At 49.1% G+C, this 26,563-nt stretch overlaps 1 protein-coding gene across 3 annotated transcripts in view; it reads right to left on the reverse strand.

Annotated features, from left to right (window-relative positions):
- Positions 1 to 2,587: 2,587 nt before the first annotated feature.
- LRCH1 (leucine rich repeats and calponin homology domain containing 1) overlaps positions 2,588 to 26,563 on the reverse strand; it is a 140,465-nt gene continuing 116,489 nt past the window's right edge. For 2 of the 3 annotated variants that reach the window (XM_090258702.1, XM_090258703.1), the window contains 4 exons: positions 24,246 to 24,355; positions 22,545 to 22,682; positions 19,752 to 19,829; positions 9,790 to 10,346 (listed from right to left, as the gene is read on the reverse strand). In XM_090258702.1, the coding sequence (XP_090114828.1) occupies positions 10,140 to 10,346; positions 19,752 to 19,829; positions 22,545 to 22,682; positions 24,246 to 24,355 (533 nt within the window). In that variant the 3' untranslated portion in view covers positions 9,790 to 10,139. Of the gene's footprint in view, positions 2,909 to 9,789; positions 10,347 to 19,751; positions 19,830 to 22,544; positions 22,683 to 24,245; positions 24,356 to 26,563 lie in introns of those variants that run through there. The other variant, XM_090258704.1, reaches the window with a different exon arrangement.

The raw sequence follows: 26,563 nt of genomic DNA on the forward strand, positions 1-26,563 counted from the left end.
CTTCTGGCTTCCAGTTCCTTGGCCAACGCTCACACGGGGAATCTCTAATACCGGACGGCTGGCAATTCTCGCTGCCATGAGCTCAGGTCACAGAACGCGGCTCTAATCCCCCTCAGATCACAGGACGCTAACTCGGGCACAGGATTGGAAGGTAATTTAGCCAAACTCTCCCCTTTTCCAGACTCGAAGCCCCTGAAGGCGCGCACTGTGGGGAAGCAAGAGTGCGGTCCCTGGACGCGCAGGAAGTGGGGGCACAGAAGCCACTGTGACCCAGCATCAGATGGCACAGGAGGCAGCTGGGAGGGAGAGCCAGACCCTGGGGTTTGACAACACAGAGCCTGCAGGCCTCCTTGGACTCCTCCGGAGCCAGCGCCCGGGGACAGGTGAGTGCCCGCCCCCACCGCCACGCCAACAGCCCCGCAGTGAGCCACGGTGTGCTCTGTGGTCCCAGGTGAGATTTAGTGTGGAGGTTTTACACATGCACACGCACACACACACAATGGGGCTACAGTCTGTTTCAACGATGACCCCCCAGGAGTTCTTTTGTGTGTTAACCTTTGCATCACATGCGTAGGCCAATCAGAAAATGGTTTCTTTCAATTCACTTTCAATGGCACTACGTACACTCTGTCCACCGACGGTAGTGTCAGCCGGTCACGCACCTTTTACTGCTCACGGCAACAGTGTGCAAGGACCTTAGAGACGTCTTAGCTCTACCAGGGCTGCGTGGAGAAGGAAGAACGCCATTTCACAAAATATAAAAGCCGTTTGTACCATACAGACAACTTCAAGGAAATACGGAAAATGTCAAAAGAATTTTAATTTTGAAAACACGTCACAAGGATTACAGAGCTTCACGTTGCCATACATACGTTTAAGAAACAAACTCCAGGACCCTGCATTCTGAGTGCCGTCAAGGTGCAGCCATTGAAAGTCCTGTTTGCATAACCACCCTCGGAAGGCGGTTTACATGGAACACGCTCCTGGGTCAGGATGTCCCTTTTCATCACCGTGCGGTGGGACCACAGGTGTTGGAGCAAGAAAGCAGTAAAATACATCTTGTCAGGTTAAAGTGCACAGTACGTTTAGTAGGAAGTAACTGACAGCTGCCAATTCAAACGCTGTTTCCGGTAACCCTCCCACCGCGCCCTGAGCGTGGCCTTGGCTGGTGTTTGAGTGCGCTCAGGGGCACGCACGAGACCGGGACAGGCGACAGGCTGGGACGCCGGGCCTGCTGGGCGAAGGCTCGCGCAGGGAGCTGTGTCTGGGAAGCCCTGCGTGATCTTAGACCAGCGCGGGCCCCGCTCCCTTGCCTGCTGTCTCCTGGTCACGTGTCGTCTGAACTCTCTCCCTCCTGGGCCGCTCGGCCTCGCACGGGCCACTTACTTAACCTTCTCCCGAACCCACCTCGGGGCGTGGGCGGCCGCCTCTCCAATGGGTGGACTAGCTTCTAGAGTGTCCCACCGGAGATCGTGAATCTTGCAGTGTTTTACCGGCCGCTCCGAAAGCCACCAACTAAGTGACAATAAAATGAGCGTCTTGAAATAGTTTCCTCTTTTAAAATGGGCCATTGGACGAGGTGCTGGTTTCCTGACCCGGGTCTTAGGTGTCTTACGGAAGTAGCTCCCGTTCACGCCCAGTCCAAACTGTCCAAAAACTTTGTGGTTTAACAATAAGCTTCGTATCCTCTCCACTTTCCTGTCCCATTTCCTTATCATCTACCTTTGGTGCTAGGCTCTAAGGACCGTAGTTACAGTGCAAAATCAGACTGCAAGACACGCAGAAGCTAACACTTCTTACTTCTTTGTGTTAAAATGCAAATGTTTTGTGTATAGCAAAATAAGTATGAATCCCAAAAAATAATTGTTCACATTTTATCTTCAAGTTTAATAAGTCTTTTTTTTTTCTTTTTTCCCATCACAGCTATTTACAACTAACTTTGGGGAGCTCTCTTGATTTCGGTCAGTTTATTGTGCTGGGGGCAGTGGGGCTGCGGGAATGTGGGAACCGGGATGGAATGAAGGAATATAAATAAGACCAATGTTCTGGAATCCCAAGCGGAAGTCACACCTCCCAGAAAACAGTTCTTGACACAGAAGCACCTGTTTTTGCTGAATTTTTTTTTGAGTCACATATACCAGAAAACATGATTACTGAGACCCCGAACTACTGCACACCGAAAAGGATAGAAAATAACTCAATATTTATAATATTAAAATAAAGTGTTTAACCACAAAAAAGCAGTAATAAAATAGTTTCCTAATTTACAATTTGCATCCAAAGGATGAATAACAATTCACTAATAAATAATATGTATATAAATATTTTGTATGTCGAAAATAGTTGTTTTTTTTTTTTTTAAAGGCAATGATCTCAAGAAATGTCTTGAAAAATTTGGTGGTGAAAAACTCGATGGGCCCCCCTCCCCCCTACTAAATACACAAGGAGTTTGGCTTTCGTGAAACAAGTGCATTTTGCTGCGGAACAGCTGTGCTTGGTGTTTTGGTCATGGCCGTGGGCGAACGCGGAGGGGACGCGGGAGGCTGTCCAAGGCATCCGTGTGCTGCTGGGTTCTTCGGAACCAGCACCCACGCTGGCCTCAGGAGAAACGCCTGTCACATCTGAACGTCGGAGGTCAGTTCTGCGAAGGAGAGAACCTTCGCGTAGGTCCTCCTGAAATGCAACTAGAGTCATGGAACACAGGCAAGGGGGGGGACGGGGGGCTGGTGTCGAGAGCGGAGTTCAGGATCTCGGACAGGGGGCTGGGTCGGGGCAGGTCCACAGGCCACAAGGTGGCTCAGGTGAACAGAGCCTTCGTGACGGCCACGTCTAGCAGGGCTTGAACAGTGACGCCTACTTTGACCAGGCCTTTCTCCTCGAGGATGTGATGGGGTAGACACAGTTTCTCCTAAAAGAAAGAACACACGTCAGTACGCAGCCACACAGCCCCGCCACGGCACCGCGGGCGGCCGAGCTGGGCTCTGTCACATGCCTGTCTGGCCACCGCAGACGGTGTCCCCTCCCTTGCTTTCAGCCCCTTGCAAAGAGAAAATGACCCTTGTTGGCAGAGAAAATAATGCTTTTACTCCAATCATCCTCACATCTGCGAAAGATCTGAACGTGTAAAAAGCCTTCACGCTGAGTAACAGCTACACGCAGTCAGCGGCTGCAGGCCACCCCGGAGGCCACGCTAGCTTGTGTCCTTGCAGAGCAGAACCACAGCGAGCCTTTCCCACGCTCGCAAGCCGCCCCAAGGGCACCGATCCAGACCGCGCACTGTTCTGGTGACCATACACGCGGGCCTAATTCATTTCACTTCCTGTGATCTCTGAAAACGGGGATGTGCCGATGGGTGCCTGTCCCTCCTTCAGGGTCTGGGAGCAGCCTTGCAAATAGCTGGTCTTCAGCAGCCTGTTGAAGTTTCTTCACACAGCCGGCCACGACACGGGCAGCCTGCTCCCTTCCCACGTGGTATGTTTGCTCCCGGGAGAGGTCCGGCACACGCAACGCCACGCAAGGAAGACGCCCCGCACGGGCCACTCCTTGTATATCGGTCCCCGCGTGCCCCACAAAACAGTTCGCAGAGAACAGGATGAACAGGACGAAGTGACTTTACACCTTTGTCGTTTGGCTCGGGGACGGAGGGGCCACCTTCCAGCGTGTGTCTCCTTGGCTTGCACCAGACACCACCGCAGATGCCGCCTCTGGTGCCCCTGATGACGGGGTGTTCTCCACGGCCCAATTGCCGCTTTTTTAAGGAGGGTGCGCATGGGACCTGCACCCCCCCAGGCGGCAGAGACAGTGCTGGGCAGGGACAAAGCGGGGTCTCTGGGCAGACTGCTTCCTTTGCCAGTGACTCCTGCTTGGGAATCCAGAGCTTCCTGTTGCCTTAATGGTAGGACGCTCCATAAATTCCTGAAGACGCGGGCCTCCTGGTCGCAGAAAAGCCTTCCAAGGACACGGCGGCTCCAGTGACCTTGTGGCGCTGCCTCAACAGCTCCGTTTTCCTCCACTGTCTGCCTCGGCCGCTACCTCCCTCCCCTCCACAGCCCTCCCGAGCTTCAGGGGAATTCACAGCGTCGCAGACCAATTCGAGGTCTGAAGAAGCAGCCCCGTGTCAAGCTAGCACAGCTGGTTACTCAGAGCACCGTGAACTGTCTCATTGTCAGCGGCACGGTAGCTGCGCTCACGGGCTGAGGCTGCTCGTCCACGGGGCCGCCCCCTGAACTGTGAGCTGGACGCTGCGCCCCGGGCCGGGGGGCACAGTGTGGTCCTCCTCGTGCCGCTGCCAGATGCCGCAGGCCTGGGACGTCGCCTGCATCTGGCATGCCATTGCCAAGGTTAGTTCCGCCGGGCAGGGACGGGTCTTTCTCTCTCTTATGACCCCCTGACACCCACGTCAACATCTGGTTTGGTGAGAAAGTATAAATGGCCACCAGTCGGGTTCGGCTCCTAGCATAAGGCATCACTTGGGGAAAAGCATGGGAATTTTCACTTTATCCCCTCTGCTAACACTGATCTGAAATGAATTCAAGAATTGTTAAAAAAAAAAAAAAAAAAAACCACTTCTCAATAAAATATAGATTAGTGTTTAGTATTTTCTCTTACCAAAAGATGGGAAAGGATTTTCTAAGCTAAAAAAAAGCAACATAAGAAAAACCACAAGGAAAAGGATAAAAACGATTGCTTAAAAGTTTAAAGCTCCCATGTGTCAAAAAACCCCACGTTAATTAAAAGATAAAAACAACTGTGAATAAGTATTTGCATCACATTACAAGGGTTTTATGTGACACAGAAGCTCAATCAGTGGGTTGGAAAGACACTTAAGTGACTGAGAGCACATTGGGCAAGGAACACGGACAGGAATTTAAGATCGAGGGTTACGCCCAAGCGTCTCCTTCTGTTGAGCCCCGAGTGTTCCCGAATTACTGTTAGTGCTCACACCTGCCGTGGGCTGGATCTGCCTGTCCTACGTGGTCTTCATGGGCCCGTCCTGGGTCCTGCCTGCGATGGCCCAGGTCGCCACTAGCGGCCGCCCAGTCCCACTCGGGAGCAGTGGCTCCAGCAGAGGTTCCACGCTGGCAGTCATGGCTGGGAAGGGCTCATGGCTCGAGAGAGACGGGGGCGGGCAGGTGCGAGGCCTCAGCCTCCGGCTACCAGGGTTTGGGAGACAGAGCGGACTGAGTTAGCCTAAGATCACCGTCTCTTCCGGGCCGTGATTCTCCACCCAGCGTTTTTCACTTTCCTGGTCTCCTCCCACCTGAGCCAGGGGCAGAGTCCACAAGTCTCCCGTCGGCCCTTGAGGAGCCGGGAGAAGACGCAAGAAGGGACCCGTGTGCCGCGGAGGAACCCGGAGGGGCCCTGAGATGGCTCGGACAGAGAAGACCAGAGTGAGATGATAGAAGCCCGAGAAGCACACGGCAGTTCTGGGTCTTCCCTTGCATGGGCCCTGCCCCCCCGGGAGGGGCTCCTGGCGTGAGCTGGTGGCTGGGGTGGGGGAGGAACCGCTGCAGATTTACAGCCAGACCGGAGACCACAGAAAAGGGCAGCCTCACCTCGCACACAACGGACGTCAAGGCAAGATCGCCGCCCATGTACATGGACTTGACATGCATATAAATGTCACTGTCCAAGAAGTCCGATGGAACCCAGCAGTGCACTCCTGGGGCAGCCATGAGCTTCTGTTGTGTTTCTTTTTAAAGCACAGCACGGTCATACAGTACCATCCCACCGAACAGTAATGCTTCCGGGCCCCCGTGAAGACGCATGCTCTGTCTTCTGTCTCCGGCGGTGGGATCCATGAGGTTCACTCAGCCCCTCACCCACCCGCATCAGAGCCCCAGCAAACAGGGCTGCCGTGGGCGGGCAGGCAGACCAGAGAGACAACATGCAGTTTAGACTCCCTGGGTTTGTCCTGTATGCCCGGCACCAACGCGCAGGCGTGCCCTGGCCATCCCGCTAGGACGCCCCCCTGAGACAGACGCTGGGGTGGAGAGACTGTATCTAAGTAACTTCGCTGAAGGCACGCGGCTGCTCAGTACCGGGACCGGGATGTGAGCATGTGTCTCCCATCAGCGTCAAGTCCCCGTCCAGCCAGCATGCTGCCTCCCAGAACGTCCTTGATCAACAAGCAAGGACATCCCATCCTGTGCCCACGGGACAGGGGAGGCTCTGGTCCCTCAGAGCGCGCTCACCAGGGCAGGCCCAACACATCTGACGTCAGGGGCGGGGGCATTCGAGAACCCTCAATTCGGTGAAAGGCACTAGCTCTGCCGCTCAGCTGTCAGTGAGGGACAGACACCTTGTCCTGGCAGGAAATGCGTCACCACCGGCACTGCCTGGCTCTCCTCTGTGTTTCCCACGCTTCCCCAAAGCCACCCACCCACGCCCCAGGCCAGCTGCTGGGCAAAGAGCTGTCCTTCCCGTCGGCCCATCTCAACCTGTTCAGTCTGCTCTGAAATGTAAATTCCTGGCACTAAGTGGATGGCACCCTGACACAGGACGGTCTACGGTATTTTGACGTAAGAGCGCTCACGTTCCTGCTCTGCCACAGGGGACCGGGTCTAACACAGATGGAGCCGTCGTGTCTCTGTGGGCCTGGTTCCCTGCTTCCCCACCCCGCTGGCCCCCCCAGACCTTCCTCTCACCTCCCCAACCTGCACCCCCTCCCCTGGCTACCCCCACACCTCTCCTAGGTCTCAGGGTAAACATCACAGCTCCAGGGGGCCCCACAGACACCTGCCCCCGCATCATGGTTCCGTCCAGAATACACCGCACCCCTCTTTCTTTTCCCGCCAGACCCACGGCGGCCACGGTCACACACGTCAGCGGGCCGGCCATGCAGCCCATAGCCTGGTTTTACAAACAAAGTTTCACTGAAACGCGGCCATGCCCGTTATTTGCAAATTGTCAGCAGGGACAACAGGACTGGCATGGCCCACAAAACCCCTAAAATATTTACTAACTAGCCCGTCACAGAAAAAACGTTCGCTGACTCCTGGCCTAGACTGCAGCTTTTTGAGGACAGGGTCACCTGTCACGGTCACCGTTTTACGGCCAAGGCCTCCCACCAGGCCTTGCGTGAAGGACACTCATTCAGCATTTGAGGAAGGAGTCAGTGAACACTGGCATGAACAAAATCGTGATAAAAACCCAAGGAACTAAACCCTGATGGTCCAAGGGGGAAATAAAGTGCACACCCCACCTACACACCTGATTGCTTATTGAGAACCAGTGCCAAAATCTGAGGCCTCATTTAAAGAAGAAAAAAAAAAAGCTCCTAAATAAAATAATATTAAAATATTTGCCCCCTAATCTGAACTCATTTCAGGCTGCTGAAACTCTAATCCGCAGTCTATTCCCTTTACCCTGAAGGTGAAACGTCGTTAGTCCTGACGGCTTTTTTGTCCTTAGGATGGGGCAGATGTGGATTATCATTTCCTCCTCACAAAGGCGTCAGGGTATCAGATGCCTTTCCTTATCTGCTCTCAGGGATGAAATCTCTGCTCAGTTATCTTACTTGAGTCCTGCAGGGACCCCTCGGTCACCAGCCCATTTTATAAGCGTCTCTCCCAGAGGACCACAGACTGCATACAAACCACAAATCCACCGACAGTGGGAACTCATGGGAACTAGTCGTCCTGACAGAGGGGAGAGTTGCCACCTACTGAAGGGACTGGGAAAAGGAAGAAGGGAGCTTTCTCGTTCCCGGAGAAAATGTAAAGAACATGCTGAAAAGAAATGGTCCTTCTTGTCAGAGGAGGGAGATTTCGGATGCACACGTCCATCACAGCAGTCAACCCCTGCCCACCTCTGAGAGGACGGGCAGGTCAGCCTGGTGCCCCCAGGCACACGGTGATGCCAGCCATGTGAGCTGGGGAAGGATCATGGGCAGGCTTAATACGCTGAGCAGAAACGAACAGCCTGATATTGGGCAAGACAGTCCATTCCAGGTTCTGCCTAAAGGGCTAAATTACCTGTGTGGTACCAGCTGCCCTACTGCTTGCTGACGAGATGGCATCCAACAGACCCTGAGGGCATCAGCACGTGAGGGTGCCGCCACAGTGGGGTCGCGAGAAGTGAAAAGGTGTCCCAAGGGCACTGCAGACACCAGAACTGGAGGACCACGGAGCTGGAGGGCAAGGTCCACACCGAAAAGGAGACCTGATCTCCCATGATGGGTCGTCTCGGTTTTTATTGATAAAATCGTCTCTCAGGTGGCCGCCTGGGGAAGCGCCCCTCTCTGCCCCTTGGCCACCCCCGTGGAAAAGAAGAAGAAACGACCAGAGCAGATCATTCACGGGAGGGAGCTGGGTGGAACTGCTGAGCGCCACCGGGGTGCGCACACACTCAGGCATCGCCGCTGGGCTGATAAAAACTCAGAATAATCACCCAGAACGTGTTTATTAGGCGACTCATGGCTCAGGGTGCTTGTCAGACATTGTACAAAGGGACTTTATTTTGTTACAGGCTGGAGTACAAGAGAGCACCAACGGGAATTCGGTACATCCGCAGGCTATGCGTACACGGCCGAGGTTAATTCCGTAACTCCCACCACATACCCTGTATTCCCCGGCCAACCCAAAAAGCAGAAGGAAGAGGCTCAGTTAACTCAAGAGGTTCTCACATAAACCACGTCCGTTAGAAACTCTGAGCTGACTCAGGAACACACAATCTTTATAAATAAAGTCTTCGAACTAGGTGGGTTTTCTTCTTTCTCAAATAGCCTGGATTCATAGAAGTGTTCATAAAAATAACATTGTCATCTTAGCAGCCACCTGCGAAGACCACTGGCATCTCAGCAAAGTAGGAATTTACCTGGAGGACGGTAAGTCCATCAGCTCCCCAATTTTATGCACAATAATGAGCTACCAGACGTAGACTGAAAAATAGGGGAGACTGTCTTAACCTTGGGGTATGGCCTTCTCATATTAGAAAAAGACATCCCAGAACCAGGACTATGTTGGCCTACATAATATTCTACTGGTTTTATCTTTTAATTACAAGCTGAGATATTGCTCCATAGCAGATATATTGATAATTAATATATAATCCTTTAAGCTTACTTAAAAATAAAAGCAGCTTGCTAACAAAGACTAAATGGAAATTTCCATTCATTAAAGATATTATTCTTCTAAAATGAGAGGAATCTTATCATTAGCTCTTGCCAATGCAACTCAAGCCCCAGGACCCAGAATGTTCCGTGACTCATGGCTTTATTTGAAAATAAGAGTCAAATCCATCCTATTCTGGACCTGCTGTTATGATGTGATGTAGCAAAAGCCGAAATGACCTATTACGTTCTTTAAAAATAGAAATCTCTTCTGGAAAGCACTTTTCTCAGAGCCGACAGAGGCTAACAAGGAGGAAGAAGTAAGAACGTGTGGGAATGGGAGTGCAAGCAGAGTTTCCCCGGGGCGCCCTCACAGAGATGGCCCCCCCTTCCCGGGGCCCCTTCTGCACGGGCAGCATTGTATCTCAAGCAGCCGGGCAGCAGGCTGGCTCCGGGCAGAGGTGGGCAGCATCCCTCCCGGGCGCCGCTCACGGCGGCCGTGGCAGGAAACAGCGGGGACCCCACCTGAATGGCCAGCAGGCAACCTCCAAATAGTGTTTTTCAACGGGGTCAACTGAGCTTTCACTACGGATTTGCATGGACCAACCTGGGCCACGATGCCGGTTTTCTGTCTCCCCCGCAAGGGTGTTGGGGTGAGGGGGTCCCTCTACCGCTCAACTGCCCGGTCTTGAATTAGGTTGGATTTGACTTAAATACTGCAAAGGGAAAACTTTCCTCTGCCCCTTTGCTCCTGCTCTGGAAACTTCTTCCATGCTACCCAGGGCGGCGAAGTCCTCCGGGAGAAAGAAGAGGAGCCGCGAGCACTACGCGAATGAGGACAGACGAGGGAGCGTGAGACCGGCGTACACTTCGTGGTCCTCGGTTTCCAGTTAGCGAGAAGTTACCAGCGGAGGCTGCAAGCTATGGAGCTTGTGCTTTGGGAAACCTGATCGGCGAGTATTTGGCTTCAGCGCTGGAGAAGCTATGGAGGAGCTGGCGGGGAAGGGGGTCTGCGAGGCAAAGGCTGGGGTGGAGGAGGGACCCCGGGTCGGAGCGAGAGCCGAGCGCTCGGACGCACGTGCGGGCGCTAGGCGGCCAGGGCGCTCCAGCGGTAAGTGGCATAGAGGAGCGCTACACAGAGAACATGGACAAGAAAGAGGCTTAGAAGGTCCCTGGAGCGGAGGACAGGAGGAGGCTGTGGGGGTGTCTCCCCGAGGGCCAGCAGAGTGTCAACAGTCTTTCGAATGTGACGAAAGTCCAAGTGCAGGATGTCACACGCAGAGCAGAGGTCAGCCTATTCCGAGGGCAGCCGTTAGAACAGAAAGAGACAGTGCACACAATTAAAAATACACGGAGCAGCCGGAGGGAAGCACACATTTCTGCTTACTCGCAAATGGCAAGAGTAGCCTCTTATTGCAAGCAGGTAAAACCCATTCCACCATCAAAGATGTTTAAACCTCATTCCAAAATAAAAGCGGCACAGCCAATGTGTTCTATGCGAAGGGGCAGAGAGATCCTTCACCCCCAACCTCACGATCAAGGACTAGAAAGTTCTTCCGTGGACACATCATTCTGACATCCAACAACTGTAACATTCAAGTGGATTCAGGTGCATCCAAATCAGAGTTTTCACTCGGGAAATTTAGGCCTTACCCTTACTAACAACTATCCATCTATCGACACATATATATTGAAGTTTAATCCCCACCTTTCCTCGCTGTCCTCATAATGTTTTTTTTTTTTTACCCTGATTTATGAAAAATATAAAATTTTTCTCTCCCTGAAAGGTAACACATACATGTAACTTATTTTCCTTCCAGGATGACTGATAAGCTCGCAGGAATGCTCGTTTTAGATCCCTACATTTGTCAAAAAGTACGTTAAGTTTCATGCTTTTGCAACTACCCACTCATTGGATATGAGACTGGAGTAGAAGTGCATCCCCAGATCGGGCTGTTTTGTACATTTCTTCACCACCAAACAGGGACGAGGTGGGCAGAGATCTCCACACGCCTACTTTAGACACACCCTGTAAGGAGGCAGCGCTCTTACGTGACCAACTAAAGGCAAAAATCAGCAGCTCCTTCTTTTGACTTCACCTCCAGATGCCTACAACTCTCGGGAAGCGAACAGCTGGATGACACACTGAATTCCTGAACCAGAAATGACCATCTAGCGCTTAGCGATTCCAGCCGCTGTCAGAAATTAAACAAGAGAAGCTGTAGCTTTGTGTCCAAATTAAACAAGGGTTGAAGATATCTGTGATATATTTCATAAATGCAGCTTTGTTTCTAAATTAAGCAAAGCATTTAAAATATAGATGGTATACGTTTTATAACATACTTTGATGCGATATTGCCTCCTTGCTAAGCGGATGTAAATCACAGAGCAAGTGGGAGATGATTCCAAGGTAGGGATTTGTGGCTGGCTTGTATTCTCTGAAATTATCCTCATGCCCTCAGGGAAGGAGGAATACTGACTGCAACATGAAGTGCATGGAAGGAGACTAAAAACATCCTCATCTTATTTTAATTTATGAAGGTAGAGATACACGACAAAATAATTTTTAAGCCTGTCATATCTATTCAAATCTCCTAGTAGATTTGGAAGAATCAAGCCACCACTACTGTGTTCCCAGGCATTAAAACATCTACACACAGACTGGATTTCACCAGGAGAGAGACACTAGTCAAAGATGAACAGGTGGAGAGAGAGCCGAGAGGACTTTTCTATTGCAATACAACTTTTCTATTGCAATGCTGTGCTCAGCCAGTGAAATCCCAGCGAAGCAGACATAAGACAAAAGGCATCCACAAACTCAAGTGGGATTTTTCCCACAAGTGGTATTTCCAGGTCAAAAGCAAATCATTCTACGTCCAGTATATGGTTCCATCATTTCCCCAGCCCGATGCAACAGGTCTGCCAGTTCTGCGGCAGCTGCAGCACAGAACTCAGGTCGGCTCGCCCCTGCAGTTGGCGGGGCGCTCATTCGGCAGGTGCAGCACACGCCCTTGTTCTTCTGACCCTGGAGGCAGTCCCATGATGCCCCCGGTGGTGGGCTTGCTACAGACTAACACCTGGGCGGGGCCAAGGCTCCCAGTCCACAGTGATCTGTCTGAACTAAACCGCAGTCTCTAAAGGAAAAGGCACAGGTCGGGGACTGTCCAAATGAGGGGAACATGGCCGCTGCGGCCTTGAGAGCCTCTCCCCGAGCCCCCAGGCATTCCACATTCTCCGCAAGAAGCTACGATGGGAACAGCTGCAACTGCTGGGGAACTAGGGAGTTTTCCAGCCCTTGTGCTTCCCAAATTTCAGTCTTAATGAGCTGGATTTAGAGATCACACTATCTTCTCCCTTAAAATTAAAATAGTAAAATATTAGCCCCGGCTGGTGTGGCTCAGTGGATTGAGTGCCGGCCTGCAAACCAAAGGGTCACCAGTTCAATTCCCGGTTGGGGCACAGGCCTGGGTTGTGGGCCAGGTCCCCAGCTGGGCGTGAGCAAGAGGCGACCACGCACTGATGTTTCTCTCCCCCTCTTTCTCCCTCCCTTCCCCTCTCTCTAAAAACAGATAAATAAAATCTTTTTAAAAAAATAGCAAATTATTAAAAAGAAAGGAAATTTAAAGAGCACTTAGTAATTACTGCCTGGCAGCTGAGAAACACGGAGTCCCCAGAGGCAAAGGCCACAGCTACTTCCCATTACTGTGAACAGACATCGCCAGAGGGGCAGCGGGTCCTCTCACGGGCCTCGGTCCGTGTGTGACCGAGATGGTGCCTCAAGGTCGGCTCCGGTGCCCCAAACGCTATTACACAGACGGACACGTGGGCTGCAGCCGGCCAAGGTCGAGCTTGCAGGTGTTCTGGGTGTAGGTAAGTCTGAGTTCCAAGAAGTTTAGAACCTAGTCAACTTCTTTAAATACTTTAATTTTCAAAGCCAGCATGCTTACAAAGGGGTTTGTTTCAGTCTGAAATATCATACGTAGTACAGGAACGTGGATGGTTGTTCTGAAAATCTGAAGCTCTAACTGACAAAGTGTAATTTGTCAGAGAGTAGAGTGAGGTAGGAAAGGGTTGCTAGGGTTTTCTCCCAGTATCATACATGAGAACTGCCAATTTGATGAAATCAGGAGACAGCTATATAATATTGCTAATTTATCTAGAAAGGTCACTTAAAACTTTTTGAAGGGACTGCTTCTAAAGTGTTTATTTTCAGCCGTGTGCGCGTGAAAGGCTGCCAGACCAGTGACTTCAGGTGTCTACCACCAGAAGACAGCCAGAGGGAATGAATCTTCCTGATGATAAGCACATACTACCTGTAAGAAATGTGACTGACTTCACAAGCGAGACACCGGTTCTTCTTAATAAATTAAAAACTTAAAAACTGATGTTAAAAAGTAACAAACATGTTGGTCTGCCCCTCTGATTATTCAACCTCAGAATTAACCAATATAAATAGAAAATTAAAATAAATCTTTCAAGAAGAAACTCATCCTTCCCCCAAAAGTGTGGTTAGCTTTGATTTAAATTGATACTAAAGTCATTGATTGGAAGGGAAAAGAGGCATAAAACTCAGAGGAGGAGGAACTCATTTCTCCTAGTCTCAAGATTCTCAAGAAACAAACAAATTTTAAAAAATGGCAGCTTCAAGTTACAAAATGTCCTTTAACTAAAAAATTTCCTCAACGCTCAAACCAGGTGTGAAGTAAGGACGCTGTACTGTTACTTCCCAGTAAAATATCTCATTATAAAAGAATAAAAGCAAATATGAAAGCTACTGAAAACCAGACGCAGCCAGAATTGCACTTACATCAACGCGACCATTGTTAGCATCTGAACGCACTCCAGGATTCTAGGGTTACTTCTCTTTGGCTGATGCAGAAGGGGTGACACACCACATGACCTACTCCTGGGGACAGAGACCGAACCCTTCCACTCCTCAGAGTGCTGCAGGGACCCCTGGCCTCTGCTTCCCGGGCAGGGGGGAGGCGTCAGCCCTCCTGACGTGGCAATTCTTCGGCAGCTCAGCGGCTGATGAGCGAGGACATTTGTCAGAGAGCTGCAGAAGGGAACCAGGCTTCCAGCGCATATTAGAGCTCAAAGGCTCCTCAGGGGACCCATGGTTTTCAAAGTGTGTTTAGCAATAGGACACTTTTTCTTCTCCTACAGGAAAACTTGGCTGGGAACCCAACATATCCCACGGGCAAAAGAGAACTGCTCTGGCTGAAGCAGGGGGGTGGAGGAGGGGGAGGGGGGGGAGGGGAGGGATCTGCAGACCCCCACCTGGCTGTCCCTCACCCCCTGCACAGGCCATGCAGAAGAATCAACGGCTCTGGGGAATGGGTCACAGAGAGCCTCAGTCTGGGCCGGAAAGAGGGGACAGACCCCGGTTCAAACACGAGCTCTGCATGCAACCTAGGAAATCACTTAGCATCCCTGGACCTCGGCTTCCTCACAGGATGGTAATAACATCGTTTCCTCAAACCCTCAACAGGGGTACATGACTTTATTAACCCATGTCACCCCAATACATGTCATGTAAAAGGTTTTAAAAATGAAACTGACTCACGCCTGAAACACATGTCCTCATCAGTGAGCCTTTGCGCTGATGCCCGGGCAGGAAGTTCTCAGCAAGCGGTTAACGGCTCCTCCTTAACTAGGGAGCAGCACAATAGGGGGGCCCCTTCACCCCAAACCTGCGCATCACATCCCTCACTCTGCTCACAGATGGGTACTCGTCACTCACTCTTCTTCCAGGTTAGGCTCATTCGGTTCATGTCCTTTCACGGGGGCCCTGGTCCCAAACTGAGCACCGAAACCCAAACCCCAAGGGCAGGGGGCGGAGGGGAAGGGCCGCTGGGATAACTGTCGTGGCGGCTCCCAGACTGAAGATGCCGCCGCAGGGAGCAAGGGTCCCGGTCCGTTCTCAATGCTCTGTCCTCGGTGGTCCCACTCGCAAGCCCCCCTGCACTCTGCCCCCCTGCCGGCCCCCCCGGGGCTGGCCAACATGCCTGCTGCGGCTGGAACAGAATTTCGAGTTTCTCCAGGGCACCCCCCTCCTCCCGCCGTCTTTCCAGGGCATCCTCTGCTTTCCGTCTGCGGTGCCCCGGTTCCAGCCCCCAGCACTCTGCCCCGGGCCTGCGACTCAGGGGCACAGGCCCAGTCTCACTCTGCGTCCCCACAAGCAGGGGTCTGGCGTTGCGGTGCCCTCTGCACCCTCTAACCTGCCGGTCACCAGGCCGCTCCCACCGCGCGGCTCGGCACGCAGCCGCGGGGGACACACACACACACACCACCCACGCACCCCCTGCGTTCAGGGGTTAGCCACACCAGAACCGCTCTGCTACAGCGCACGGGAAAAGGCTTCCAGGACCTTGGGCGACCCCAAGGCAGACACGCGGGCACACACGTCCATGGGGACTTGTACAGAAACTACAATCCGCTGTAACAACCGAACATCCCACTGAATTACTTTAGGGGTGATCACTGAACTAAATCTGCTCAGCAACCCCCTTCCACCCACATGAGCAATGATATAAGTGGCTGATCCAGACTTGGGGGTGTAGTTTCAAGCTGCCTCGCTGTTATAAAGGACAACAAGCCCTGGCTGGTGTGGCTCAGTGGGTGGAGCGCCGGCCTGTGAACCAAAAGGTCGCCAGTTTGATTCCCTGTCAAAGCACGTGCCTGGGTTGCAGGCCAGGTCCCCGGTTGGGGGTACACGAGAGGCAACCACACATGGATGCTTCTCTTCCTCTCTCCCTCTCTACAAATAAAATAAACAAAATCTTTAAAAAAAAAGGACAACAAAGTTAGGCTCAGAGCACAGCTGTGACCTCATCCCTCTCTATGGGGTGAGGTATTATTGTCAATTAGATATTCAGTTAAAAACTACAGAACCCAAGATCTCTGTGACTTACGGGTGTAAGTCGTGGATACAGAGGAAAGCAGGAAAAGCTCACAAATGAGGGGAAATGAACTGTTTGTGGCTGGGAAGTCAATGAATATTTCGTTACCTAAATATTAAGTCTAGTGCCAAGAAGAGACCGTAATGTTACAGGTCCCCTCTTTCTAGGTAAGTCTTTTTATTTTATTTTTAAATTAAATTTATGGGGGTGACATTGGTAGGTAAGACTATAAAAGTTTCAAGTGAACACGTCTATGATGCGTCATCTGTATATGGCATGTGCCCCCCAACCAGTTGAATCTTCTTCTATCACCTTATATGGGACCCCATTTACCCTTCACTACCCCCCTGCTTCCTTTCCCTCTGGTAACCCCCGAACTGCTCTATGAGTTTTACTTGTTTTTCTTGTTCATTTTTTGCTTTCAGTTTTATATCCCACATGGGAGTGGAATCATACGCTTATCTTCTTCTGATTTATTATTTCACTTCGAATGATCATCTCAAGGCTCATCCATGTTGTCACAAACGGCAGTATTTCATCTTTTCTGATGGCTGAGTGGCGTTCCGCTGGGTATATGGACCACATCCTACTTATCCAGCCCTCCATCGAAGGACGCTTGGGTTGTCCCCATGTCCTGGCCACTGTGAATAATGCTGCAATGAACACGGGGGTGCATATAGCTTTGCAAATAAGCGGTTTCAAGCATTTCAGGGGGGTGCCCCAAAGCGGGATTGCTGGGTCATAAGGGAACTCTGTCCTTCATTTTTTGAGGAGCCGCCAGACTGTGTTCCCAGTGGCTGCACCATTTATGCTCCCACCGGCAGTGAATGCGGGTCCTTTTCCTCCCCAGCCTCTCCCACACGTGTTATCACTTGTCTTGTTGATGACGGCCATTCTAACGGGCGTGAGGTGGTACCTCATTGTAGTTTCGACTTGTATTTCCCTGATTTTCATTCATCTGTTGGCCATTTGTATGTCTTCTTGGGAGAAGTGTCTGTCCGGGTCCTCTGCCCATTTTTTAAATTGGGTCGTTTGGTGTTGAGTTAGTTGTAGGAGTTCTTTACATATATTTTTTATATTAACCCCTTGTCAGAGCTGTTCTTTGCAAATATCTCCTCCCATTTGGTTGGTTGTCTTCTATGTTTTGTTGGCATTTCCTCTTGCTGTGCAGAAGCTTTTAAGTTTGATACCGTCCCATTCATTTATTTTTGCCTTTACTTCCCTTGTTTTTGAGGTCAAATTCATAGTCCTCTCTCAGACCAGGACCCAGAGTTTAGTACCCATGTTTTCTTCTGTCGAATTTATTGTTTCAGGTCTTATATTTCGGTCTCTGATCCCTTTTGAGTTAATGCTTGTACATGGGGACAAACAGCAGTCCAGGTTAATTCTTTTGCACGTGGCTTTCCAATGTTCTCAGCGCCCCTTATTGAAAAGGCTTTTTTTCCTCCTGTAGGTGTCTGACTCCTTTGCTGAACTTTTTTTGCCCACATACATGTGGGTTTACTTCTGGAATCTCAATCCTGTTCCGCTGGCACCAGCCCTTTCCCACGTGTGATTGCCAGTGGAGAATTTCCCCAACTAGACTAGTGGTGTAACTATATTTTTGGTGTAAATCACTAACTGTAGTGTGGCACACAGACACTCAAAACTTCCACCCTCTTATAGAGAAAGAAGCAGAACTGTCTGAGTGCGAGGGTGCCGTTCCAGCCCTCCCCAACTCCGTGTCATCTGCCTCATGGAAGCATTTCTTTATTCCCAATAACTAATTCTGCACCCATTCTCTGGGAGGTGAAAACAGGCAGTTTCTAGTTTCCCACGAGACGATTCCTTCCTCCTTTTAACGCACCTTGTCAGAGAAGTTCGCCTGCTGACTAAAGCGAACCGACAGGCTTTTTCCCTAGGAGCAAGGAATTTAATGTAACTCTAGTCCCCAGCGAGGTACACCTGGCCTGTGCAACAGGATTAATGTGTGAGTACATACACACACAGACGGACACACATGTACACAGGGAAAACTTGAGAATCACCTCAAATCTTAAAAACAATTCCACAAACAGCCTAAGTGGGATACTGGCAAAAAGGCACTCGCTCCTTGTAATTCTTCTCAGGCATTATGAGATGCCTAGTAGTGCTGGAGGCATAATCAAAATTATAATAAATTTGTCTCTGCCTTTTTATAATTTCCACTTGCCCACCTTAAAGGGAAATCAAAATGGTCAATCTTTACTCACAGTAAATAATAACGTGCATTTCCATTTCATTCTGTATTCCCACACGCCAAAAAAACTTTGATGAATTTAAAAATAACACAAGGGACTAGGTCATAACTCATCAGTGCTCTCTACCCAGACATGAATAATTCACCATCTGACTTGGTGCGACAGTTTTGATTCACACGTGGGAAATCGTGTTAGCCCATAACAGAATTAAATTATTTTAAAATCTATGGGTATGAGAATTTCACAAATATCAAGAATGCATAAGCAATATTAAAATGTATATATGCTAGACAGATACACAGATTAACATTGTTGAAAGACATCTGAATTGACCACAAAGACATTTAGTTCATATATTAACATTACCCTCTTAAAAAAATAATAAATTTGTAAGCTTTTTATTGATACAACAGCTCTGAATTAACAATGTTTTAATAATTATTTTCCTCAAATGGGATAAGAAGCCCACCACTAATCCCCCACCAAAATAAAAATTAGAGAGAGAAGGAGGGAGGAAAGGAGGAAAAGGAGGAAGGAGGGAGGGAGGGAGGGGAGGAAGGAGGGAGGGAGGGGAGGAGGGAGGGAGGGAGGGAGGGAGGAAGACAGGCAGACAGGCAGACAAGCCTTTCTCAATTTCAATAACTAACTCCTATCATGGAGTAAAATGTCATTTCTTCGCCTGCTCAAAAACAGTATCTCACAACAGTCTGTAGTTACTTTATCTCTGGAACATTAGAAAAGATAGAAGGAATTACAAGAGATAGAATTCCTATCTATTTCTGTTTATCACGATAATGGGAAACTTCTCCACTCACCCCGCAATTCTGAGTGGATTGGCTTCTGTCTCCCTAAGAAACCACCTTACATTGCTAAAAGCAAAGCCTTTAAAGGCCCCACGTGGGCTGAGGCTAGAGCTCAGCTGGCGGGAAAGAGAAGCAAACCGGACTTGGCCTGGCCACAGGGACCTGCCTGGCGGGGCTACCACGGATGAAGGGGGGAAACATAAATGCAAACAGTCACACTAGAAAGCAACATACGAACGTTATTATTATTAATGGTAATGATTAATAATAATAAAAATTAATGTTTTTAATGCTGATTATTTTGATCCACTTGCCCAAAATGCAACTACAGGGAATGAGAACCAACCAGGTAGTTGTCAACTACAGCTGTGCTTTGCTTAAGAGCTGCGATGAGGAAGCCCATCAGCCCAAAACCTCCGCTCTACGGGAGGACCTGACTGAGGCTCACGGAGCCTTGGCCACCTCTGCTCTTGAGGGAGGAAACCGAGCTAATCAAATGTTTTCTCCAAGTCTGTAATTACACACTTATTTCAAAACCTTAAAGAAATTATACTCCCCTTTGCCTCAGAAGTGACCACACTGCTTTAAGACATTTTTATTTCACTGCAATAAAGCAATTTAAACTAAAATTTTATAACACATTTAGTATTATTCCTCTAGAAGGGCTGGAATTAAAAAGGATGTACAAAGTTGTACATCTAGTCAGTGGGTTCAAACACATACGGTAAATAAAATCTTTACTAAAACAAGGGTATTTGAACAAGTTTGACGTTACCTCTGGCACTCCTAATTTTCGGCATGCTTCCAAAAAGTTTTCCACATTTCTTCTGCATTTGGCCATGCTAAGCTTGGGCTATAATGTAAATATGCAGAAATAATGAATTATTAAAAAACAACTTTAACAATAACATTAAAATTTAAACTTTCTAAATGGTGCAAGTCATACATGTTCACTGAAGAAAAAATATACAAGATGATAACAACGTATCTACCCAGAAATGTACACATTAGATAAGAGTTATTATTATTTTGGATTATATTTACCCAGATACTATATGTATCCATGTTTGTGTATGTGAAGATATACATATAGACATATATAGATGTGTCTTAGTTGCAGAATTCTGCATATATGTATATATCTATACATGTATGTGTATATGCCAAATTTCCTACATAAGTATGTATGTGTAATATATACATATATCTGTATACATACATACACATATATGTGTCTGTATACATACATATATCTGTATACACATAGTTTTTGTGGGACCATATTTTTGTGGGACCTCCTTTGGTTCACCTGAAAACACACCAGGAGCATCACCTCTTCCCATGAGGAAACAGCTTTCCGTGTAGAGGGTTAAAATCACCGAGCCAACTCCTCTCCTTTCCGTTAAAGCCATGAATTTAATTGGAAAGAGGCCCCCTCAAGACCAATGCACGGAACAAGGTGGACGTTAAGAATGTCACAAGAGCCTGTCACAACAGAGCTGGCCCGGCTGGGGGCCTCTCAGGTGTGGCACTGATAACAGGTATGCCTCGCATCACACACTTTACTTCTTACACGGTGACTTTTAAAACCTTTACTGCCAAGCTTGAACATTGCACTGTTAGCTCTTTTTAAAAGAGAGGCCTGAAGCGTGGACGACTCCAGCAGCCTAGGTGGCGGAGCCATGTCATAGGAAGCCTGGCCCTATCTGTCACAGCAGGTGAGGGGAAGGAACTCCTCTCATCAGATTTGAGAAAAGAGGAAAGAAATGGGGACAAATAACGCCAGGCGAGGCCATGCTCGGAGGGTGGGGGGAACAGACGGGCCTCCCAGGGCTCCCAACGCACGCTGGGTCCGGTCGTTCCATGAACACTGTGACCTGAGATCAGGGACTCTAGGCTGTGAAAATCCACTCTGTAAACACCGATAAGAATGGCTCACATCCCTGTGACTATTTCGTCCTCACAGGAACACTTCCATGGTGGGGAAAAGCACACGGAGGTAAGGGGTAGCTAAATAACGTTCCCAAAGACACGCACGGCTCGTGGGTAGATCTGGGATTTGAACCCAAAGCCCTGGTTCTTAGCCCCTCCTGGCTGTCCTGCCTCATCTAAAATCAGCAAGTAGTGTGGCTAGAAATTCCTCTCTTTTCTCTGCTTGCCTGCACCCTACATGGGCTAGAAATGTTCTTCCCTCTGTTTGCCTGCACCCTACACAGGTGTCAAAGATGGGCTCCCCCCTGACACCCCACTCTCCGCTGTCTGGGCGCACGAGCAACGGCACAGCCCCCTTCGGGAAGGGCGCGTGCTGAGAGATCTGTAGGGGGGGGAGCCCCGGGCCGGCTTGATCTCCCCCCAGAGGCGACAGGAGTTTTAGGACGTGAGTGACGGCTCACTCACCACACTTCGCATTACCCCCCGGGGCCCCCGGGGCACCTTGCAGCACCGTGAATGATCCGGGAATGGTCGCACCAACGACTGGCTGATCAACCCCTGGCCGGACAGGTTACGAATGTTTTACTCAGAACCCACACCTTTTCAGAACTTTCCAATAAAATCCCCAATAGTTAATAAAGGAAAGAGGTCCCGTTCAGAAGAGAAGGTACCAACCAAAAAATTTAACAAAAAAGAAAGCTTTCCCACAGACATCTCACTGTTTAAATAATCCTTTATGTCCCTAACGTCTTAAACGTAGCAGCCCAACCAGTAATCTCTTAGAGGTGATTTGCTTTGTGTTTGAAATAAACTCCTTTTCTGCTATTTACCTACTTACTCTCAATAGCCTCCCTGTTTACAGGGAAGACGTCGCTTCCTGCAGACCTCTGCCTTTCTGCTCTTGCAGCGGTTTTGATGCAGAGCAGATGCAGCTCCCTGGGGAGAAGTGGGAGGGGCTGTAGGAGGAGGTTGCCAAGGCAACGGAAGGAGGTCTAGGACCAGATTGGCCTCCAGAACCAACGGAAATAAAAGAGGGCGGGCCCCGTGGCTCAGGAGCTTTTCTGGCTCCCGGGCTGGCTCTCTCCCCGGCTCTGGCTCAGGAGTGGGATCTCAGGCAGCTGCCTGCGCTTCCCAGCGGATGAAATTTTGGGTGGGAAGGAGCTCCAGGCACAGCCTAGGGTCGGCTGGTCTGGCACGGCTCTGGTGGCAGGTGTATTCCTAGAGGGAGCAGGCTCTGAGGCAGGAGCCCACCGTTCTTCCAAAACTGTGCAGCTTTTGTGGATGATGTTGTTTTAGTTTGTAAGCGAACCCTACGGAAACTAACGGGGAAAGTAGGAGAACTCAGGTGTCAGAGTTCAGCCTCCACTGATGGGCTTCAGTGATTAAAACTGTGACTTGATGCGCTTACGTGATGCTTGTGAATAAAGGCTCCTTTCCTCTCTCACCAAACCGTGGCCTCTGAAACTCTGCCTGGGGGGCCGGGGGGGGTGGGGACAGCAGGACCCCAACTGGCTGTTGGGTAACAGCTTGGGCCCCGGCAGAGAGAGGGTCTGAGCAGGGGCCTGGGGACCCCTTGCCCCCACCACCCCCAAAGAGTTCCCTTTGAGTAAAGGTCCGCGCACGCGGCATCACTTACGACTGCGGGCGAGGGCACGTGGATGCTGACGACGGACCGCGGGCGGATGTGATTTACCAGGTGGCAGAGCACCACGCCGTCCACCAGCGCGGCGCCCAGGTCCTCGTGCAGGCTGACCTTGAGCCGCATCTCAATGCTCTGCGGGGGGAGCAGAAGGGCGCTGGTTTCAAGGGCAGCCCCGCGCAGGGCGGGGGCTCACCGCGGGGCCCGGGCTCGGGGGCCTGCGCTCCGTGCTGTGCGCACAGCCCGCCAGGCAGCGCGGTCTCGGCGCGCACCCGCCGTGCAGGAGGCGGGTCTGGCAGTTCAGAAACAACGAAATGGAGCAGAAACACTGGCAGAAGCCAAACGTTAACAGCGCTTGTCTTTGAGCCGTGGGATAAAAAATGATTTACTTTTCTTCTGCATTTCTAGACTTTCTCTTTGCCTCCCATCAGGATGAGTGCCTGGTTTATTTTCAATTAAAAACGTATTTTAAAAAAAGAAGGTGACACCCAAAGGCTTTCTCAAAGAATGTAGCATTTTCCCTTAAGGATTAATAAAATATACAACCGTGAATAGATACATGATTCACGGGGTCCTCTTGCACCTTATAGAATAACCGTGTATTCAGATTGGAGGCCAAGGGCTCATCGTTTTTCTTTATAATTTGGGAAAAGTTATTAAGTGCCTATTTGGTACATAGCTCCAACATCATGATGGCAGCTCACAGCCCATCTGTAAAAAAATACTGGAAGTTTCATATCGGATTACAGGACAAAATGTATTGCCCAACCTAGAGTAGCGAGAGGCAGGTTCAAAAGAGAAGACACACTCTTCTTTTCCCCCTGCTTCCTTAGGCAAAAAAGGGGTCAAATGTTAGCCATGGTCCCTGTCATGACAGAGCTTAAAATCCTCAATGTCACCCAGCACAAGACTTCATTCTCAAATAGAGACAAACTCAAAATAGTCTGTCTACTAAGTGATAGATTAAAAAGTTCCAACCAGTATGGGATAACTATAAACATCTTTAAATTAATGGAATACTATTATTAACTAAATGAATAACGGTGCATTATTATAAGTGTACCTGAATTGAGATAATACTAGCCTTAGATATATTCATTAAATAATTCTACTTACACTCACTAATATATTACTCACAAAACCACACTACGGTAGATTGGAACTTCTTTTTTTAATACATGAAGAAACTGACGTTCAAGTATATAAAGTGACTTGCCTGATACCAAACAGTAGGCGACCTGGCTAGATTTGACACTAGGTGTGTTTGCTATGCTTCAAAATCTAGTTTTCAAATAGAGAGTTGACCCTTGACCAACACAGGTTCAAAAGGCACGGGCCCCCGTGCACGTGGATTTTTTCTGATAAATTCGCACAGGACTGTAAACATGTTTTCTCTCCCGTATCATTTCCTTTTTATCCCAGCTTACTTCCTGGTAAGACTACAGTACAAAGCGCACATAAAGTACTGAATACATGTTCGTCATCTGCTGATGTGCTCAGCAACACTTCTGGTCAACCAGCTACTATCAGTAGCTAAGTGTTTGGAGAGTCAGAAGCTATACTCAGATTTTCAACTGCTTGGGGGCCGGAGGGAGGGACCGATGGTGCTCCTAACCACCACCTTGTTTCAGAGTCAACTTCACAGAACGCTGCTGCTGTCCTGAAAAGTATCATTATTTAGGTAACATTTCTTGGTACCTCACGGAGCTGCTCCACGAGTTCTTTTTCTTCTCTCAATTGTTCCATTTTCCTCCGAATTGTAAACTGTGGGTCTATAGATTCCAAATTCCTCTGAGGTCTTAGAAACACTATAATAGAAAGGGGGAAAAAGCCTTAATGGAGGGTCTAGTCTAGGTTCCCATAACACTATTCATATTTAAATTAAGCAGGGGACTTCTTCACATCTCCCAAATCATTCGTTTACCACTCACAGAAGCAAAGGAAAGCACGATTCAGATATTCCAAAGAAGCGGCATTTCAATGCTGGGTTGTGCGGACTAACAAAAGCTGTATTTTTGGTGACAATAGACTGAAGCCAGGAAGGGTTTGGGTCACCCTTGGAACTGTTCCCGGCCACCTCTCGGAAAGAGGTCCCTCCTCTCTTATTTTTGCAACGCATCCATCCTAAGTTTCCATTTACGCTCGAGGTTCCACGGTCTATTCATTAAACTCACAGAGTCTTTTTCAAAGAAGAAGCCTCTAGAACGGCTTGACCTATTTACCCCAGGCAATTTCATGCGTTTGGGCTGAATGTTTTGGAAAGCTTGGACTGAGAACTGCGAGAGGAGCCACAGGGTTACCCGGCTGCGTGTGGAGTGGGGAAATTCTGCCTTCTGCCATGTCCCTGACAGTGCAGTCAAACGTCAGCCCTTTCGAGACAAGCACAGATTCCTTTTAGAAAACTTGGCAAGATGAGAGGCAGCTTAAGAGGTCATCCTTGGCTCCAGGTCCTTACAATTACAGCCTCCAAGAATAGCAGCTAACCGTGGCACTCCCTCTAGAAGGAGCAAAGCCTCTGGCTGCAGGAAGAGGGGATACTCTGAACCTCAGGATGACATCTTTCAAAGACCAGTAAAAAGGGTAAAAAAAAAGTTCTACATATAGCAGAATGATGATAGCAGGGTTTTTACCCATTTTTATTATGATACAAAGCTCAGGGGTCGATTTAAACTTGAATCTTTTTCTCCTCTGAGATTTTTTATCCTGTTAATAAGACTGCCAGCTTCCCTTGTACACAAGACGGGCAAAGAGCCGGTAAGAGCTGCATGTGGCTCGTGTGTGTGTGTGTTTGGGGGGGAGGGTAGAAGGGCCCTTCAGAAAGTTTGGGGCGGAGAACTCCAATTTTAAAAATCAGTATGAGGTAGAAGGTTGCATCAGCACATTACCATAATGTAAATAATGTAGAAGAAGAAGGTCATCTAACTTTTATTCTGTGTTGACAAACATTTCCTATGGGCCACTTTAAGAGCTATTTCAACTTACTATATTTTTAAGTTAAATATAGTTTACAAATATACTTCAAATAAAAAAACCAAAACCTGCGTGTACTCCATAAAATCAATGATTCCATGCTCAATCTGTACCTTTGGCCCAAACCACTTCAATAAATGACTTGCATTGTACCCCTGTCTCTTATCTCCTTTATGAACCAGTTCCGGGCGATTTGAATCGGCCCCCTGGCGCTCCATGGCAGACTGAAAGTGGACACATCTCAACACACCCTGGACTTAGAGCTCCTGGGGAAGGGGGTGACCTGACTGACGCATTTTCTTCTGGAGCCTTGGATAGGAGTCAGCCTGAGGCCACGGCCTCGCCTCCGCCACCCAGGAAAGCCACAGGCAGAAGGACCCAAAGGCACGTCAGCAAAGAGCTGTCACCAAGCCCCACAGGAAGTGAGGCCAACTATTCAAAAAGCAAAGGCAAGACCGGAGAGGAAGAAGGGCAGAGCCACCTACAGGGAGAAATGAGAAGTTCACAGAGCAAAGAGAACTGGAGGGGAGTTTGGCAGAAGAGGAAGTACATACACGAGACATTGTAAATGCATTAAAGGTGCCCGGACACGATATTGTACCAACAACAACAACAAGATCTGCCTATTTAAACACATCAACCAGAATGAATATATATTAAAATGTAAAATCTAGAAATAATCCACACCCCCAAGAAAAGAAGTCAACCAAATTGACCAAAAAAAGTCAAGGAAGAGACAGAATGGAGTTAATACCCAAACTGGCCAGTAAGGGGCGCTCCAACACTGTTTCAACAAATCTCATGTTTTCTTGGGAAGATTTATTTCCCTCGGCCTTTTTTTCTGGGGGTAATCTTATCTAAGACTGCATGTTTAATATTTTTAATATGTTTTTATTGGCAGATTTCATTCAAAAAAACGAAACAATCAGGAAGTTAAATGAACCGTGAGCTTTTGTTTCAAATCACACAATTCAAGTATCTACACCTCATTAGGGCCCTCTGGGACATGAGCTGATAATGACCTCGTTTTAATTTCTTGGTGTCGA

The sequence above is a fragment of the Furipterus horrens genome, unplaced genomic scaffold (assembly GCF_987537825.1).
Source record: "Furipterus horrens unplaced genomic scaffold, mFurHor1.1.pri manual_scaffold_12, whole genome shotgun sequence".
Classification (NCBI taxonomy): Eukaryota; Metazoa; Chordata; class Mammalia; order Chiroptera; family Furipteridae; genus Furipterus; species Furipterus horrens.